Below are 17,992 nucleotides of genomic sequence, written 5' to 3' on the forward strand. Positions count from 1 at the left end.
AGCCTCCCAAGTATTTGGATTATAATCCTGCTTTTCAGTTAGTTTCTGTAAAATAGCCAACAATGCCCTCTGAGTTGGTCATATTTTAGGTTAACCTATCTATGTTTGATTACTCCAATAGGACTACTTTACATATACATTGGTAATGTATGGGTATATTAAATATTTAAATAAAAGCATACTATGCTATCATGTCATGATACGTTTTCAGAAAGACAGTTTCATTCGGCATTCATTCATTCTTAGTAAGGAGAAATGAGATAAAATACACAGTGAAACAAAATGTTTCTTTTTAGTTTTGTCTGTAATATCTAAAAACTGCCTACACATTTAGCTAACCAATGGATTTAGATTTGTTACCTTTAAAAGTTGTAGCCTGGAAGCATGTGTCATGAAATATAGCTTAAATCTGTTTACTCAGGAGAAATGAAGATTATTTGACATGTGAAAGTACTACTGTGTTACCCAGCTCTGCCTTGCTTTCAAGGTGGGTTAACATTGGGTTGTTTGCTATTTAATTCTCATTTTCCTAACTTACAGATTTCGGAACCAGTACTAGCAGTGGAGGACTCTTTGGAACTACAAATACCGCCTCTAATCCTTTTGGTAGCACATCTGGTTCCCTCTTTGGGCCAAGTAGTTTTACAGCAGCACCTACAGGAACTACCATCAAATTTAACGTATGTATTTTCTTCCAGCATACCTTTCCCCATTTGTGTATTTCTTTGTAGAATGAATGATCAGATTGCTCCTATCTCTAGTAATACATACCACATTTTTGCTTTTAAAAAATAAGATTATTTTATGTGTATGAATATTTGTTACGTGTGAATATGTATCATGTGCATTTCAATACTCAGAATTCCAATACTCAAAAGAGGGTGTCATGATCTATTGGAATTGCAGTAACAGATGGTTGTGACACACCATCTGGTGCTGGTATAATAGCCCTCAAGACCTGACACAGTAGAGGCACTATTCTGACCTTACCACCTAGCATATTGTGCACAAAACACTGATGTGGCTTGGAGCTGCATGATTTGGGCAGGTTCCCCATGCAATCACTAGTGGGCAATACAGACTATTCTGTGTGTATTCTGTGATGAAAATTGCCTCAAGAGCAGCTAGTAGTACTCTTAACTTGAACTATCTCTCCAATCCCTAGTTTGGCTCTTTGGGAAAATATATTAAGAACAGTTTTAGGTTGGGTATGGCAGATGACTTTAAAATCCCAGCACATGGGAGGCAGAGTCAGGAGTAGCTCTGAGAATTTGAGACCAGCATGGATGTCAAATTCTAGGCCTGTCGGGGTTGTGTAGTAAGACCTTGTCTCAAAAAATAAGGGTTTGTTGTTGTTTCTTCTTTGTCTTTTAATTTTATGTATATGGGTGTTTGACCTGCATGTATGTACATACACCTTGTGTATGCAATGCCCAGCAAACCAGAAGAGACATCATCGTCTGCAATTAAGAGTTACGGTAAATTGTGAAGGACCATGTGGGTGCTGGGAATTGAACTCAGGACTCTGGAATAGCAGTCAGTGGGTGTTCTTAACTGCTGAGCCATCGCTAGTCCTCTTCCACCCTTATCCTGGGGAGAAAATAGTTTTTAAAACAGTACTAATGTCACAGAGTGGTGACAGGCCTTTAGTCCCAGCACTCAGGAGACAGAGGCAGGCTGATCTCTGTGTGTTCAGAACAACCAGGGCTCCAAAAAACAGGAAACAAACAAAAAGTAGTAATGGTTTTATAGGGCTGGTGAAGTGGCTCAGTGGGTGAAAGCACTCAATGTCTTCACCTAACAGCTGAGTTTGGTCTTTGGGACCCATATGACAGAGGAGAGAACTGCAAGTTAGTTGTCCTCTGATCCCCGTGCAAATAGAATAGTTTTTACGATTTTATAGTACATAGGAATGTGAAACATAAATCTAGTTTTTCTTTTCTGTTGCCATTGTGGGGATTTAGCCATAGTCTCAAGCATGGTATGTGTGCACCTTACCACTGAGCTGTGTCTCCAGCATGAAACATCTCGTTTTGATGTGTATTAAGATTATTCTTACTCCAGTTAAATTTGTGTTCAGTTTTGATTTGGATAGCCCATATAAAGCAGAATTTCTGAGGTGGGGTCTTGCTGTGTAATTCAGGCTGTCCATACTAGCTACATAACTCAGACTGGCCTTGAACTCTAGAGTGGTCTTGCTTTGGATTTTAAGTGCTAGGATTTCTGTTCTAAGGCAGCATTGGAATAGTCATCTGTTTATAGAAATAAATATGGAACTGAAAATAAGGCTTCTTCGTGGAGCTAAATGGGACAATTGTCTCAATAGTCTCTATTATTCGAGAATAAAATCTTGCCAGGTAGTAGTGGTATACAACTTTATTCCCATCACTTGGGGAGCAGAAGTGGGCAGATCTCCAAGTTGAAGGTCAGCCCAGTCTACAGAGTGAGTTTCAGGATAGCCAGCCAGGATTATACAGAAAAACCCTGTTTCAAAAACAAAAGAAACTTATTTGGATAGCCATGTTATAGGGGAGAGATCAGAAATGTCATATATTTTAATCAAGTATCCTTGATAACAATTTGGTTTTACCATGAGGTTCTTACTGTGTTGCCCAGGCTGCTCTTGAATTCCTTGTCTCAAATGATCTTGTTTCAGCTTCTAAAATAATTGGGATTATATATGTGTTTTCCATTGTGCCTAGCTGTATCTTTCAGTTTGTGTAGCTCAGACAGGTTGGTCTTGTATTCAGGGCTGCCTCTAGAGTACTGGGATTGTAGGTGTGGGCACTAAATGACCTCCTGAATGATGTTTTTTGAGTAGGTGGGGAGCATGGGGATTTAACTCAGGCCTTTGCAAATGTTAGTCAGGCACTAACCATTGAGCTGTAAAGTTTAGTGGTGACTGAAGCTAGTACTGCTGTGCAGGGTTCTTGGCTGCACCAGGCCTGGCAGGCACCATGTGTGCATCTTGTGATGATTGGTGCTGTGTGCACTCCATGCATGAATTTTCAGCCAAGGGCATTGACAGGCTCATGTTTTGCCTGGATAAGTACAGGGGTTTCATGTGCATCATCGCCAACATGGCCTGGCAATGAGGCAAAACCTAGGTAAACTACATTTCAGCTAGTCGATCTGAATGCCCGATATACTGAGTGTTTTACAAATCCTGGCCTTTCCCTTCAACCAGTTCAGGAGGCAGGAGCTAGGAAGTAATGAAGAAATCAAGGAGTTTGAAGCCAGCTACAGTGTCAAGCTTGACATGTACAGCAAGATCGTAAATGGGGACGATGCCCACCCACTGTGGAAATGGATGAGAGTTCAGCCCAAGGGCAAGGGCGTGCTGGGAAATGCCATCAAATAGAACTTTACCAAGTTTCTCATTGATAAGAAGGCTGTGTGGTAAAGGGCTATGGTCCTGTGGAGGAGCCCCAGGTAATAGAGAAGGACCTGCTGTGCTATCTCTAGACCTACAAGTGTGTGCTCTATGCTGAGCCCCCTGCTCTGTGACACCTAGAGCTTTCCACCCTGGCACTCAAGACAGTCCACCTGAAAAACAGCCTGCTGGTGGGCAGTCCTGAGGACCTGGTGTGTATCCCCGTAGGAGGAAGGTCCAGAGACCTGTGGCCCCAGGCTGGAGCTTCACCTTGGCTTGTAGGAATAAAATGTAGACATGTGAAGAAAGAAAGAAAAAGTTTAGTGGTTGAAGAATTGTGTCTGTGAGAGTAGACTTAAAAATTGGAATTTGAAATATGCCTTTGTCTTTCTTTGCAGCCTCCCACTGGTACAGATACTATGGTCAAAGCTGGAGTTAGCACTAACATCAGTACCAAGCATCAGTGTATTACTGCCATGAAAGAATATGAAAGTAAATCGTTAGAGGTCAGTAAAATAAAGGACAAAAAATCAGCTTAATACTTTATTTTAAAGATTAAGTGGTTCACATTGGTTCTGACATTAGTAAAGATGTTTTTCAAGATTATATATTATTATCTTTATGTATTATGTGATATATCTTTATTTTAGACTGGTATAATATTCTCCACATATATTCAGGTATGCTACATGCATCTTTTTTTGTCTGGTATTCTATTCTGGTTAGATATTTACATTTGTAACAATACATTGTGTGCATACATGATCTTTTAGTAAATTTGTGCAAAATCCTAAATATATGGCTTAATAAAATTTTCACTAACTAAAGGGATACATACCAAGTGACAGCATAGGAAAAAAACAAGAAACAAAGCACATCTAACATTCCAGATACCCTCCTTGTTCTCTCCCCTCATCATAGTTTTTTCCCTCCAAAATTAACTGCCATCTTGACTGTCCATGTTTTGCCAATCTCTTAATTTTATAGAGATGGACACTTACTTTGTACTTAATATATCAATTATAGTACTCTGTAACAGATTCTTATGTAGGTCTCTTCTAAGTTATATATATATTTTTTTTGCCATGGTAATTTTGGTAATGTTCTTACCTTCAGGAACTTCGTTTGGAGGATTATCAGGCTAACCGGAAAGGCCCACAGAACCAAGTGGGAGCAGGTACCACAGCTGGCTTATTTGGGTCTTCTCCAGCGACTTCCAGTGCAACGGGACTCTTCAGCTCCTCCACCACTAATTCAGGCTTTTCATATGGTCAGAACAAAACTGCCTTTGGAACTAGTAAGCACTTTATTGTACCATAAAGAAGAATAGTCAAATTGAGGATTGGTGGCTCTTGCCTTTATTCCCATCACTCAGCAGGCAGAGGAGGCATCTATCTCTGAGGTTTAGGCCAGTCTGAACTACAAAGTGAGTTCAAGGCTGGCTATGCAGAGAAACCAAAAAAGAAAAAAAGGAAAGAAAGAAAAAAAAGGAAAAAAAGTCAAATAGAAGTAAATCATGACTCATTTTGTTACAAGAGCTGTGGAGAAAAATAATTGGGATATTTATGAATAGGAAGAGACAGTTGGAAGTATAAGTAGCTAAGGAGTCCTTTCATTTCAGAATGTGATACTGAGTCATCTCTTCAGCCTGAACATTTTTTCTTATGAAATAGAAGAAAAGTTGAATTCACAAAGGGAATTCTTGAGTTGAGGTCTAGTAAAAAAGAACATTTTAACGTAGAGCCAGCTGAAGACAAAAAAAAAAAGGTTATCAAAGAATGACTATACAATAATTTAGCAGTAGAAGAAGCTCAGATGATAGTTGAATTATTGGCTCATTTGAGAGTTTCTTTGGTTTTTTTATTTGTTTTTGTTTGTGTTTACTTTTCTGAAAGGCACAACTGGATTTGGAACAAATCCAGGTGGTCTCTTTGGCCAGCAGAATCAACAGACTCCCAGTCTCTTCGGCAAACCATTTAGCCAGGTTACAACCACTCCCAATACTGGCTTTTCATTTGGTAATACCAGCACTCTTGGACAACCAAGCACCAATACTATGGTAAGGAAACAGGCCCTTGATCAACTTCAGGTCTTATTTGTGAAACTAAATAATGGGACTAGTAGTCATATTTAATTTACAAGTGCTGTCTCAGGCTGGAGAGATGGCTCAGTGGTTAAGAGCTCTGACTGCTCTTCCAGAGGTCCTGAGTTCAGTTCCCAGCAACCACATGGCAGCTCACAACCATCTGTAATGGGATTTGGTGCCCTCTTCTTGTGTGTCTGACTATAGCTACAATGTACTCACTTAAAATTTAGTAATTGCTGTCTTCATAGCATTTCTTTAGAATGGAGGTTATTCAGTATAGGGAAGGAAACATCTTTCAGTAATGACCTGGATTTTGTCTCAATCCAATGAGTACATTAATATTTTTGTTGAGTATGTCATTTATCTTTTATGAGCTTAGTTTTCTTTCACTAAGAGCTGATTTAGTAGGCTTCTGGTGGCTATCTTGAAGCTATATGCCTTGTGATATTGATGTTCTGATCCAGAAGGAATGGGAGGGAAATAGAATGGAGCATGTTTGCATGATCATAATACAGGTATGTGGATGAGATTGTTGAAATGAATATTGAAGGTAAAGAGAGTGGTTACTGGCATTATAGGGACAGAAATATGGAACTGGATAGACTGTAATCTTGGCAGTTGGGAGGAGGATCAAGAGTTCAAGGATAATATTGACTATATATCTGGTTCAAGGCCATTCTGGGCTGCATGAAATTAATCTGAAATTAGGTGAAGCATATGAGTAAAACTGAGAATAAAGACACGAATCCTCACAATTATAAACAACTGATTTTCCAGCATGAGTACCACAACTATTGTCCATCTGCAAAAAAATAAATAAATAAATAAATAAAAATGAGGTTAAATCTCTTACTGATAACCAAGGTTTACTCAATAGATCAAATACCTAGAACTGTAAAACTCATGATTGTATTTTAATTGTTGTGTTTATGACCCGGGGATTATTCGGTAGTGCAGGCTGACCTAAAACTTCTGCTTCTCTTGCTTCAGCCTTGCGCGTGACGTGTTTAGTTAGAAGAACATGAGGTGACTTCTTTTGTTGTTCGTTGTTTTGATAGCAAGTCTTATTACATAGCTTATATTATACTGGAACACCTTAGAGCACATGAATTCATTGAAAGTTTTAATACATGCTCAGCACTTGAATCTCACTGTTTTGGAAACAGGGACTTTGGTTATAGGGAATAAGTTTACAGTTTTAATAGCTCTTAGTTATATGCTATTTTGGGAAATATTCTTGCTTTTACAGGTTTTTGCAAAAAAATCTTTTAAGAATTTTGTATTTATCACACATGCTTTAATAAACAGTGGTAGCTTTTTGAAAGCCAGTCTAAGACATTAAAGAAAACTATTATGAACTGCCTTTTAATCTAGATTACACTTTTCAGGGCCTATTTGGAGTAACCCAAGCCTCACAGCCAGGAGGTCTTTTTGGGACAGCTACAAACACCAGCACTGGGACAGCATTTGGGACAGGAACAGGTCTCTTTGGGCAACCCAATACTGGATTTGGTGCAGTTGGTTCGGTAGGTATTCACAGTTGACTGTACTTCGAAGTTCTTAAATCTATTAAAGAAATATATATATATATATATATATATATATATATATATATATATATATATATATATATATATATATATATTTTATATATATATATAAAAAATAGTTAACTATTTTCCAAGAATTTAATATCTATATATTTGGGGGTTTTTTTTTTTTTTGTTGTTGTTGTTCCTCTTTCTATTCGTGTGTGTGTGTGTGTGTGTGTGTGTGTGTGTGTGTGTGTGTGTGTAATTTTTTTTTTTAATTAATTTTTGCATATGTATGCCTGCCTCTACTGCACACATGGAGTCAGAAACCACTTATTTGTAAGAGTCCAGTCTTTTCTGCTCTGTGAATTACAAAGATCAAACTCAGATCATCAGGCTGGGTATGTTTACCCAGAGCCATCTTGCCAGCTTCTCTCCAGGCTGACTGGAACTTTTGTGTAGCCAAGGATAACCTTGAACTCCTCCTGATTGCTTCCTTAGTGCTGGGATTCAGGCATGTACTACTAATTAGTAGTTTACCCCAAGCTACTAATCTTCATGTTTTCACTTCCCTGGTGCTAGTATTGCAAATATTTGCCATCATGCCCAGTTTCATAAACTGCTGGGGACTAAACCTGGGCTTCATGCATTCTAGAAAAGCACTGAACTACCTGGATTCCCAGCCCCATTGTTTGTTTGTTTTCAGTCACTAAATTGTCTCACCTCAGTGACAGTGTGGTTTACGTCTGTTTGAACATGCTCCTAAGGGCTGGAAAGGTCATTCAGGAGTTAAGAGCATCGGCTGTTCTTCCAAATGACCTAGCCCCACATAGTAGCTTAGAAATGTCTCACTCCAGTTTCAGGGGACCCAACACCATCTTTTGGCTTCTTCAGGCACTAGGTATATACATGTAGGCAAAATATCCATACACATTTAAATAAAAATCTTTTAAAGAAGAAAGACAATAAAATAGTTATAGTCATGTAAGTTCTAAATTTTAAATTGAGAATTAACAGTGCTTATTTTTATTATATGCAGCATAAAGTCTTTTTGTACATTTGTTTTATAGCTAGTACCTCTTGCCACTTCAGACCTCTCCAAAGTTTCCAAGATGATTTATATTGTAGAATTCATTTGGTTATTTTAAATTGTGTAGTCTTAATTGATTCTTTTCTTTTTTTTTTTAAGATTTATTTCTTTACTTTATGTGAGTACACTGTAGCTTTCTTTAGACACATCAGAAGAGGGCATCTGATCCTATTACAGATGGTTGTGAGCCACCACGTGGTTTCTGGGAATTGAACTTAGGACCTCTTAACCACTGAGCAATCTCTCCAGCCCTGTAGTCTTAATTTAGATTATTTAAATCAGGTCTCCTTCCTTCCTTCCTTCCTTCCTTCCTTCCTTCCTTCCTTCCTTCCTCCCTCCCTTCCTTCTTTCTTTTTTTTTAAAGATGGGATTTTATTATGTAGCCTTGGCAGGCATGAACCTTGGTATATAGACCAGGGTGGCCTCAAACTCAACATTAACCTACCTCTACTTGCATAGTGCTAAGATTGAAGGCCTGCACTAACATGTGTAGCACAAATCAGATAGATTTTTAACTCCTAGTTTTCTTATTGTGTTTTGGAAGATAAACTGGTATAGTATTTGGAAATTAAGTGCTTCTGGTATTGATCAAGAAATCACTGGGAATCTCTTGCTGTGGAAGGTGCGTCTCAGTTATTCACCTTGTTGAGTAAGTTGTCTAAGTACAGAACCAATGTTTTGGAATGCATTTAACCTAAAAGGTTGTGCTATATTTTATACTATAATACTACTTGAAAAAAAGATGACAAAAGTTTCAGTGTGACTTGGGTGCAGAAATGTGTAGCTAGCATGAACAAGGCCCCAGTTTTGATCCCTGGTATCACCACCACTGAAAAGAGCTGGTCAAACATCTGAGGCAACAAAATTAAAAGTTTGATTCCAACTTGGGCTACAGAGAAGTCAAGGCCAGCCTAAACTATATAAAACGCTGCTCAAAGATGGGGAGGGGAAGGGGCTGAGGATATAGCTCAGCATTAGAGTGCATAGCATAAACTTGGCCTTGGATTCAGTTCTTGGTGCTACAAACAATGATGTTTTCTTTCTTTACCTTCCTTCTTCCTCTGCACTTTTCCCTCTCTCTTGTCTTCAGTATAGACAGCTGGTCTTCTCTTGGTAGTTTTTCACATATGGAATTGTGGCCTATTTTACCACCCTTGACTAATGGTCGCCTTGGTATTTTTTCTTTGATTTACTGAAATCCTGTTTGCTGAGATATTAATTTTCTGTGTTAATAGCATTGTGCTTGTAATCTTGCTCATATTGTTACATCTAATGCTTGTCTATGTTCATCTGTATTTTCCTAAAAATTACACATTTGATACTTGCATGCACTCTCCCTTATTACTTATGTCATGTGTGTCTGCTTATACGTAAGTTAGTATGAATGAGGTACCCTCAGAGGCCAGAAGGGTTGGGTCTTCTGGAACTGGAGTTACAGGGAGTTGTGAACACCTAGTATGGGAACTAAACTTGGAAGAGCTATTAGTGCTCTTAACTGCTGAGCCATCTGTCTAAATCCTATTATTTTTTTAATGTTCAATTTTATTAATGTGTATGCTCATGAGTACAGGTGTCTGAAGAGTTATCAGATCCCCCTGGAGCTGGAATTATAGTCACAGTTACTTGCTCTTTATTTTTTTCTTGCTGTTGTTGGTGGTAGTTTTTTTTATACTTTGTTTTCTGTACATTGGTGTTTTGTCTACTTGTATATCTACAGAGGCTGTCACATCTTGGAGGTACAAACAATTGTGAGCTGTCATAAGGTTGATGGGAATTGAACTTGGGTCCTCTGAAAGAGCAGTCAGTGCTCTCAACCACTGAGCCATTTCATCATGCAACAAAGCCTGTTGTATCTTTATAGTATCCTAATTTTCCTGTATTTCTTTTTTTTTCTTTTTTTTTTTTTTTTTTGTTTTTTTAGACCCTGTTTGGCAATAACAAGCTTACAGCTTTTGGAACCAGCACAACCAGTGCTCCTTCATTTGGTACAACCAGTGGCGGGCTCTTCGGTAACAAACCAACCCTGACTTTAGGAACCAATACAAACACTTCCAATTTTGGTACATATAAAATGCAGGTTTGACTCTCTTAAAGTTACACTGACTATACCACACATCATTCTCCTGATTCATATGATTGGAAATGTTTAAAAATTCTCAGGTAAGCTGTAGCCTGATGCTACATACCAGAAGGAAAGTTTTTTTGTTTTTTTGTTTTTTTTTTAAGTAATGGTACATGATATGAGATATTTAGTATAGACAAATTGGTTTTTGTTTTCTTTGGATTACCTCACCAGTAACTGCAAAAGCATATGTGAACTTCCTTTGTGTGAGCTGACCCATTCTCTTCAGGTAGGTTTCAAACATGAGGGTGCAGTGTTACAAGGAGATTCTTTCTGAAGTCAAAGTTTTATTGCATTGGATTATTCTGGTAGTTTTGAGTGTAGTAGCTAATGCCTGTAGCTGCTGAAGCAGGAGCCATGATTTCTAGTCTAGGCCATCTTGGCCTACAGAATGAGACTGTCTCAAAAAGAGCAACAACAAAATTATTCTTAAATTTGAGTGCTTATTTCTTTAAAAAAAAATCAAAATAGAGATAAGATTGAGAAAATTTTTAAAGAGAAAAAAAGAGACTTTTTTTTTTACATGTGTTAGAAATACTTAAACCAGTTTAAAAGAAGCATTGTGTTTTATCTTCATTCATACATGATTAGTTTTCAGACATTCAACATTGTATAAGAGATGCAAAGTTTATTTTAGTCGCAAGGGTTGAAATGTTTATTGAACATTTTCTTTGCCAGAGTTCTCATTAGGAAATGCTTAGTTTTTCTGAGAAGATATGTGCAAAATGCCATTATTGTCATGTAGTTAGAACTTTCTTCAGAGAGCTTTTGTGTCTTTTAGTTTTTATTTGCCATGTTGAGATAGAGCACAGGGTCTTGTGTTTTGGGCAAGCCCTCTCCTACTGAGACAAATTCCTACCCTTTCAGTGGGTTTTATATGGTATTATAATCTACTAAAGAGACTTTTAAGCATGCATCAGAACATGCATAAAATATGAACTATTCAAATAAGACATGGAAGACTTTGTTACATGTCTAATTCATTTTACTCAGGTTGTTTACTCATTGCTAGTATTTACTATAGTTCCATTCATAATTCCTTTTGGATGAAAAGCTTTGTGTTGGTGGGCAGGGTTGGTATGGCTTCTGTGCTTGTTTCTTGACTCTAAAACCAAAGAAAATAAAAACATATTAGTGTTTCCCTGCATCTCTTCCCTGTTTTTAAAAAGATCATCATCACTGTTTTTAACCTTTTTTCTTTTTGATTTTTGGAGACTGGATCTCTGTATAATAGTCTTGGCTATGTACACTATGTTGGCCTCAAATGGAAAGCCACCTGTCTCTGCCTCCATGCCCAGCTTTGTACCACAATTCTCAATAATTTGCTTTTTACCCCATGGCGAGGTGAGTTCTTGCCCTGTTGCCCAGGTAGCCTTGGATTCAAGCACTTTTCTTGCTTTATCCTCTCAGGTAGTTAGACTGTAGAAACACACAGTCATGTTCAGCTCACTCTCTGAACTAAATGTCATATTATTCTGTGCATGTTTTTTATGGTCCTTCTGAAGACCTATCAACCATTAAGATTTTATGTTCCTGGTGTTAAGAGTACAAAGGTTCAGTTCCTAGCACCCACATACCTGTCTGTAACTCCAATTCCTCAACTATAACTGTAACTCATGTGACGATCTGACACCCTCACACATACATGAACACAAAACACCAATGCACATGAAATAAAAATGAGTAAAATTTTAAAAAACAGAAAAGAATCTTTTGCTCTTAAGGGTCAGTTTTCACTATCTTAGAAAATACCTTTATTATATTCTGATACAGTTAATGTTTAGAATTAAATGGTTTTTGCTTGATTTGTTTGGGAAGGAGGTTTATTATTAACGATGAGTTTTTGTACAGGTAATCAGATAGTCAGTTTCCTTGGAGAATTTTTTTGTTTCTTTGTGGTTTGTTGTTGAATAAGATCTTGTGCATTTCTGTTTGGCCTGGAACTTACTATATAGACCAGGCTGGCCTCAGACTCTTCCCTCAAAGTTCTAAGATTTAAAGTTGTGTTTTTATTATAAGAAGGTATTTATACTTGTGTTCACTGGTTTCAGTATAAAAGGTCTCATCTTTATCTGGCACGTCTCAGTAGCTATACACTGAATTTGAATTACGTTTAATTAGCAGAATTGTTTTTAAAGTAAGATAGGCAGCGAGAATCAGAGGAAATGTGTGTGGTATAAACAAGTGTGAGTTGGCACTTAGATACCTCTTATGGGTTGAAGGTAGTCCTTAAAAGCTTATTTCTGTTGCAGGGTGGTCATCCATTCTTGTCAATTTCTAGTTAAAAGAGAAAACTCTTTCAGTACATTTTCTTTAAGTTGATTGGGCTTGAGTGGGCAAAACTGTATATTTGTGGTAGCTAATAACACAATTCAAGGGGAAAAAAAAACTTTAATGAACACATAGGTCACTTATTGAGATTAAAGCTTAGATTTTAAAATGACAGAAATATGCTTGGTTCCAGACTTAATATTCTTTGGTTTCATGGTCATTTTCACTGATAATAAACAAATACTGACATAAGTATGATCCTGCTAGTGATAATTTGTTTATTTATTTATTTATTTATGTATTTATTGAGTACAGTGTATCTGTCTTCAGCCACACCAGAAGAGGGCATCAGATCTCATTGCAGATGGTTGTGAGCCACCATGTGGTTGCTGGGAATTAAACTCAGGACCTCTGGCAGAGCAGTCAGTGCTCTTAACCACTGAGCCATCTCTCCAGCCCCCACTCCTTTCTTTAGGCGGTGTCTTGTTTTGCAATGGCCTCAGCCTTCAAAATGGTTGAATGGCAAGCATGAGCCATCACAGTGAGCTTTCATGATAATTTTATAGGACTAAGTATCTTAAAAACAAGACTTTTCTGGTCTATGATTGATCATTTCTTAGCATTTGAGATTAATGATATATTTGTTTTTATTTTTTCAAAAGGAATACCAAAACTTAATATCTCAGCTATAAAAATAGCAACACCTTATGGATATCTTTGATACTTGTAATGAAGTATGAGTGGTTTACTCAACTAACTCGTCATTAATAGAAGGAGTTATTCAATTCAAGATAGCCCAGTCATAGGTTATTTTTCTTCACAGTGCCGTGACAGTAGTGGTGGTGCATGCCTGTGATCCCAGCACTTGGAAAGTAGAGGGATGGTGGTCAGTGGTTAAAGCCATTGTTAGTGCCTGCCTGTTTGGAAGCTAGCTTGAGGTCTGTGAAACCTTCTTCAAAAAGCCAACAGGAAAGAAAAAGTAACTCTCTCAGCCTTTGAGTGTTCCTATGAATTTACTAAGTGTGGCACTGTGAAATCAACTCACACAATTAGCCACACATTGCTGTCATGTGAGATATATCAGTTTAAAACAAAAATTGCTATAAAGATTTTTTAAGTCATATTCTATTCCTTTAGATTCAGTAAACTTTTAAGTGAGAATTCGTGGGATTGAAATTTTATGTTAGTGAACCTGAACCATGTGTACTGACTTTGAAAGCCTTATGAAGCTCAACTATCGAGCCTTTGTGCTTTGTTTTGATATTGGGTATTTTCCCTATTCTGAATTGATATATCAGCACAAAGATGCAATTAAGTAAATACAATGACTTGTTTGCAAGTGTCAAAATTATTTGAGTTACATTAGCTTATAACTTGGGGTTTACTAGTATTAATATCTGAAGGATACATAGTTTAATTATCTTTGTGTTAAAATTCCCTCTTAAAGAAAATTGAGAATTTAAAAATTACAGTCTCCTCAATCTTTTATCTCCTTAGGTTTTGGCACAAATAACAGTGGAAGTAGTATCTTTGGAAGTAAGCCAGCGGCCGGGACCCTGGGGACGGGACTTGGCACAGGATTCGGAACAGGTAAGAAAATGTTTGCATCAATTTTAGGAAGTAATGCCTCTTGAGTTTAGGAGTTTTATTAGCTCATATACTTATAAATAAGAGGCTTAGATTTTCATTTTTATGAATAGATTTATTAATGTATTCCCATCAGTTAATGTTTTACCAGATTAATACATTTATATTAGTTTTTAAAATGTATATTTTAAATTATAGAAAAGCGCCTTTTCACATAAAGTTTGGTTTTCTCTAGTCCTGCTTTGTTGGAAGTTTTTAAGTTTAAAATGTGAGAATTATTAGTGTAGCGAGAATAAGTTTTAAATCCCTTTGTCTTAGCCTTTATATGAATGATTTAGACTTGGAATTGTTCACCATTTAAGTCTCATGATAAGAAAGTATAGAGAGTATATGCTGATATAATTAACAAATGCTCCACAGTTTTACAAACCTTGTGCATACCTTTTTGTTCTCTGACTTTCATCCCTCTTCATCCTATTATTAGTTATTTTTTAGTTCATCTAAAATTTCTATCTTTCTGTCTTTCTGTTTTAATCAATTGGAAGGGGGGAGGGTCCCTACAGGAGGGTATTTCTCCGTGTCCAGCAGAATAGTTTTTAAGCATATATATTTGCTTATGCAACCTAGTTCATTATTGGTTTAGTAATTTAGTTGTGAAATTACTTACTTTCATAATCTCTGCTTCCACTGTTTGCTTTGTTTCTCTGATGTGCTTGTTTATGCCATCTTAATAGACAGACATTGCTTTTATACTACTTTGAATGTTAACCTTTTTGTTTCCTTGCTCTTTGAGGCAGGATCTGACTATATAGTTTTGGATAACCTCAAACTTGATACGTAGACCAGGTTGGCCTTGAACTCAAGATTTACTTGTCTCTGCCTCCCAAGTGCTGGAATTAAAAGTGTGCATGTATCACCATATCCAGTTAACCTTTTTTGAAATAAATGTTTCAGCAATTTAGAAAGACCATGAAAAGTCCAAGTGTTTCAGCTATGCAGTAATCCACCATCTTGATTTTAGCTGTAGCTTGTCCATATCCTCTTCTCTTAATTTTTTTCAAACATGGTTGCATCATACACAAGAACATGGTTATTTTATGTTTAGAAATTTTAGTTGTGGTTCTAGTTAAACCTTACTTGAGATACTTTGTACTGCTGAGGATTGAAGTGAGGATATGCACATGTTAGAGAAATTCTATGTGATAGATCCATCCCCACCTCTACTTCCTTAGTTCATTCCTATGTTTGTGGCTTTTGGTGTGGCTTTTGTTCTTATAACAGAACAAATACAGATTTATTAAATAAGTGAGAAAGCACTTACGAGTGTGAGGATTTCCAAGGAAATAATACCCATGAGTTAGTTAGCTTAGTCTAGATGCTTAGATGGCATTGATGTATTGTTGTCTTGGCTGCAACTAGGATTTAAGAGAATGAACTAAGTTACTGTACATAGTAAGATAATAATCATTTCTTCAAGTTTTATTTCAGATAAGTATGTGTTATATTTTGTATCTCATTTTTTTCTTTTTTAAACATTACTAGCTCATTTTGTTTTGGTCCATGTGTATAGATTTAATATCAAAATAATGAATTAATATTTGTGTATATGTGTTTGTATACACAAAGGTCATTTGCATTTATATATACCATAATTTATCTTAACTTTCTAGTACTATGAAGAGTTTTTTGATATTTACAATAAACCTCTTCAGTGAGAATTTCTGTTTATATATTTGTGTTGCTATATAATTATTAAATTAGATAGATAAAATTAAATTAGTAGCTACAAGATAAACATCATTGGTTGGTCTTGTTGATTTGAAAAAGTCAGTGTCATTTTACATTGGTTGTTATATTGTTTGATGTGTTTATTTTCTCATACTTCTTCTGTGTTGTTTGGTTTTCTCTTTGAGGTAAAATCTCATTTCCCTCTTAGCTGTATCTTGTTTATGGCCCTTTCTATATTTCTTTAAAAATACAGTTACTAATCTGCTAGGCTTGAAAGGTTCTTCTGTCCAGGTAGCTGAAACTAATGTAAGCATGTGCTGTCACATGAACTTATTGGGCCTTTTCTTTTTTAAAAGGATTTTTATATGAGTGAGTGTTTTGCCTTCATGCATACCTGCCCATGGAAGAGGGAACTTATTACTGGATCTGGAGTTACAGGTGATTGTTAGCTGCCATTTAGGTGCTGGGAACTGAACCTTGGACCTCTGGAGTGTAGCCAGTGTTCTAGCAGCTGAGGCATCTCCCGAGATTCCTTACTGAACTCGTTCTTTTTGCATATGTGGTAATGGAAATTGGTATATTCCAGTAATTAGTGATAAAATGCAAATCTTTCTGTGAGCCGATTGGCTATTTGCATCTTTCTGTCCCATATACTTGACCATGGCTCATATATAACTTCTAATGGTTGCATGGTAGATTCCCCCCACACACACACATCTTTTTTGGGGGGTTTCCAGACTGACTTTGAACTTCTGGACTCAATAATGCTTAAGATTCTTGGATAGTATGGATTATGGATGCTGGAGATTGAACCTAAGGTCTTTTGCATGCTGGGCAAGCACTCTTACAAATTGAGCTTTCAACCCAGGCTGACCTTTAGCTTTGTATTTTAATTTAACTAAATTTTGAGACAAGGTATTGTTGTGCTGTCTTGTAACTCCCAGGCTGGTCTCAAACACTACTATCTTCGGCCTCCTGGTTGTGAGGATTAAAAGCTCTGTTGCTGGGCTTTTAAAGGTTTTTCAAATCTTTGCTTCTGCCTCTCCTCTGTTAATTTGGTTATTTTCAGTTACTTGATTCAAAATCTACTACTTCGCTCTGTATTGATTGTTCTTTTTGCTGATACTATGCCGCCCCAGCAAGCCAGCCTTGAACTTTTCTTCTTTTTTGTTTTTGTTTTTTGAGACAAGATCTCTCTGTAGCCCTGGCTATTTTGGAATACTTTGGTGGCCTTAGAATCAGAGATCTCTCTGCCTTTCTGCTTTTGTTCCTTTGGAGTACTAGGATTAAAGTGTGCATCATCAGGCCCTACAACCCCTGAACTTTTTAACTAACATGCCAAAATATACCTGCTTTGAAAGATTTAAAAACTAAAATATGGTTATTTTTGTGCTCTGTGCGTGTGAGAGAGAACATGATCTCAAAATATAAACAGTGTAGATCAATATTTCCCCTTCTAACCCTATAGTTAATAATTGCTTTGTTATCAGCAAATTAAAGGTGGCTTTTTGAAGGAAATTACTTATATGTATTAAATACAAAAGATTTTAGGGTTTTTTTTTTCTCTTAAGATTTTAGTTTTGAAAAAGTCTTATATATTCCAAACTAGCCTTCAACCATTTGTGTAGCCAAAGACCATGATGACCATGAACTTCTGCTCCTCCTGCTTTCTTCTCCCAGTGTTAGCATCAAAAGTCTGTGCTACAACACAGTTTGTGGTGCTGTGGTATTGAACCTAGGGCTTTATTCACATTAGGCAAGTGTTCTACCAACTAAGCTACTTTTTCTACTCTTACAAAACAAACAAAACAGTATTTCTTGTGGCATGAACTGGGTGTAAGTTTGCTGTCCTTTAGCTTCAGTCGTTGGGTACTAGATTACAGATGAGGGCTACTACCAAGCGTGGTTTATGAGAGTAAACATAAGAGCTCTGTTTAGCCATTCAGGTGCCCATTGGTTTAGAATGTGATCACGTCCTGATAATTTCATCATTCAGTTGCGAATATGTGTTTAGTACAGTTAGCTCACCGAAGATAATAGCGTGTCCTTTCTATATATAAGCATGTTCAGGATGTTCATGTGGGCCTGGAGTTGCAAAACCCTCAAGAGTATTATGCTTGATATTATTAACTGGGAAAAATGTCATACTCAAAATCAAAGCATAGTTTCTGCTAAATGACAACTAGTACTACCTGTATTCATG

The 17,992-nt window shown here is 36.8% G+C and overlaps 1 protein-coding gene and 1 pseudogene across 3 annotated transcripts in view; both read left to right on the forward strand.

Moving 5' to 3' along the window:
- NUP98 (nucleoporin 98 and 96 precursor) overlaps positions 1–17,992 on the forward strand; it is an 85,254-nt gene that overhangs the window by 16,248 nt on the left and 51,014 nt on the right. The window contains exons 5-11 of one of the 2 annotated variants that reach the window (XM_080911234.1): positions 541–680; positions 3,772–3,879; positions 4,490–4,670; positions 5,269–5,432; positions 6,848–6,985; positions 10,003–10,141; positions 13,972–14,064. In XM_080911234.1, coding sequence (XP_080767360.1) covers positions 541–680; positions 3,772–3,879; positions 4,490–4,670; positions 5,269–5,432; positions 6,848–6,985; positions 10,003–10,141; positions 13,972–14,064 — 963 coding nt within the window. The remainder of the gene's footprint in view (positions 1–540; positions 681–3,771; positions 3,880–4,489; positions 4,671–5,268; positions 5,433–6,847; positions 6,986–10,002; positions 10,142–13,971; positions 14,065–17,992) is intronic. The other variant, XM_080911235.1, reaches the window with a different exon arrangement.
- Positions 2,958–3,465, forward strand: LOC308417900 (phospholipid hydroperoxide glutathione peroxidase GPX4-like; annotated as a pseudogene). The gene has a single exon. The product of its transcript is annotated as a phospholipid hydroperoxide glutathione peroxidase GPX4-like (transcript).

Source organism: Micromys minutus (genome assembly GCF_963924665.1).
Source record: "Micromys minutus genome assembly, chromosome: 2".
Taxonomy (NCBI): Eukaryota; Metazoa; Chordata; class Mammalia; order Rodentia; family Muridae; genus Micromys; species Micromys minutus.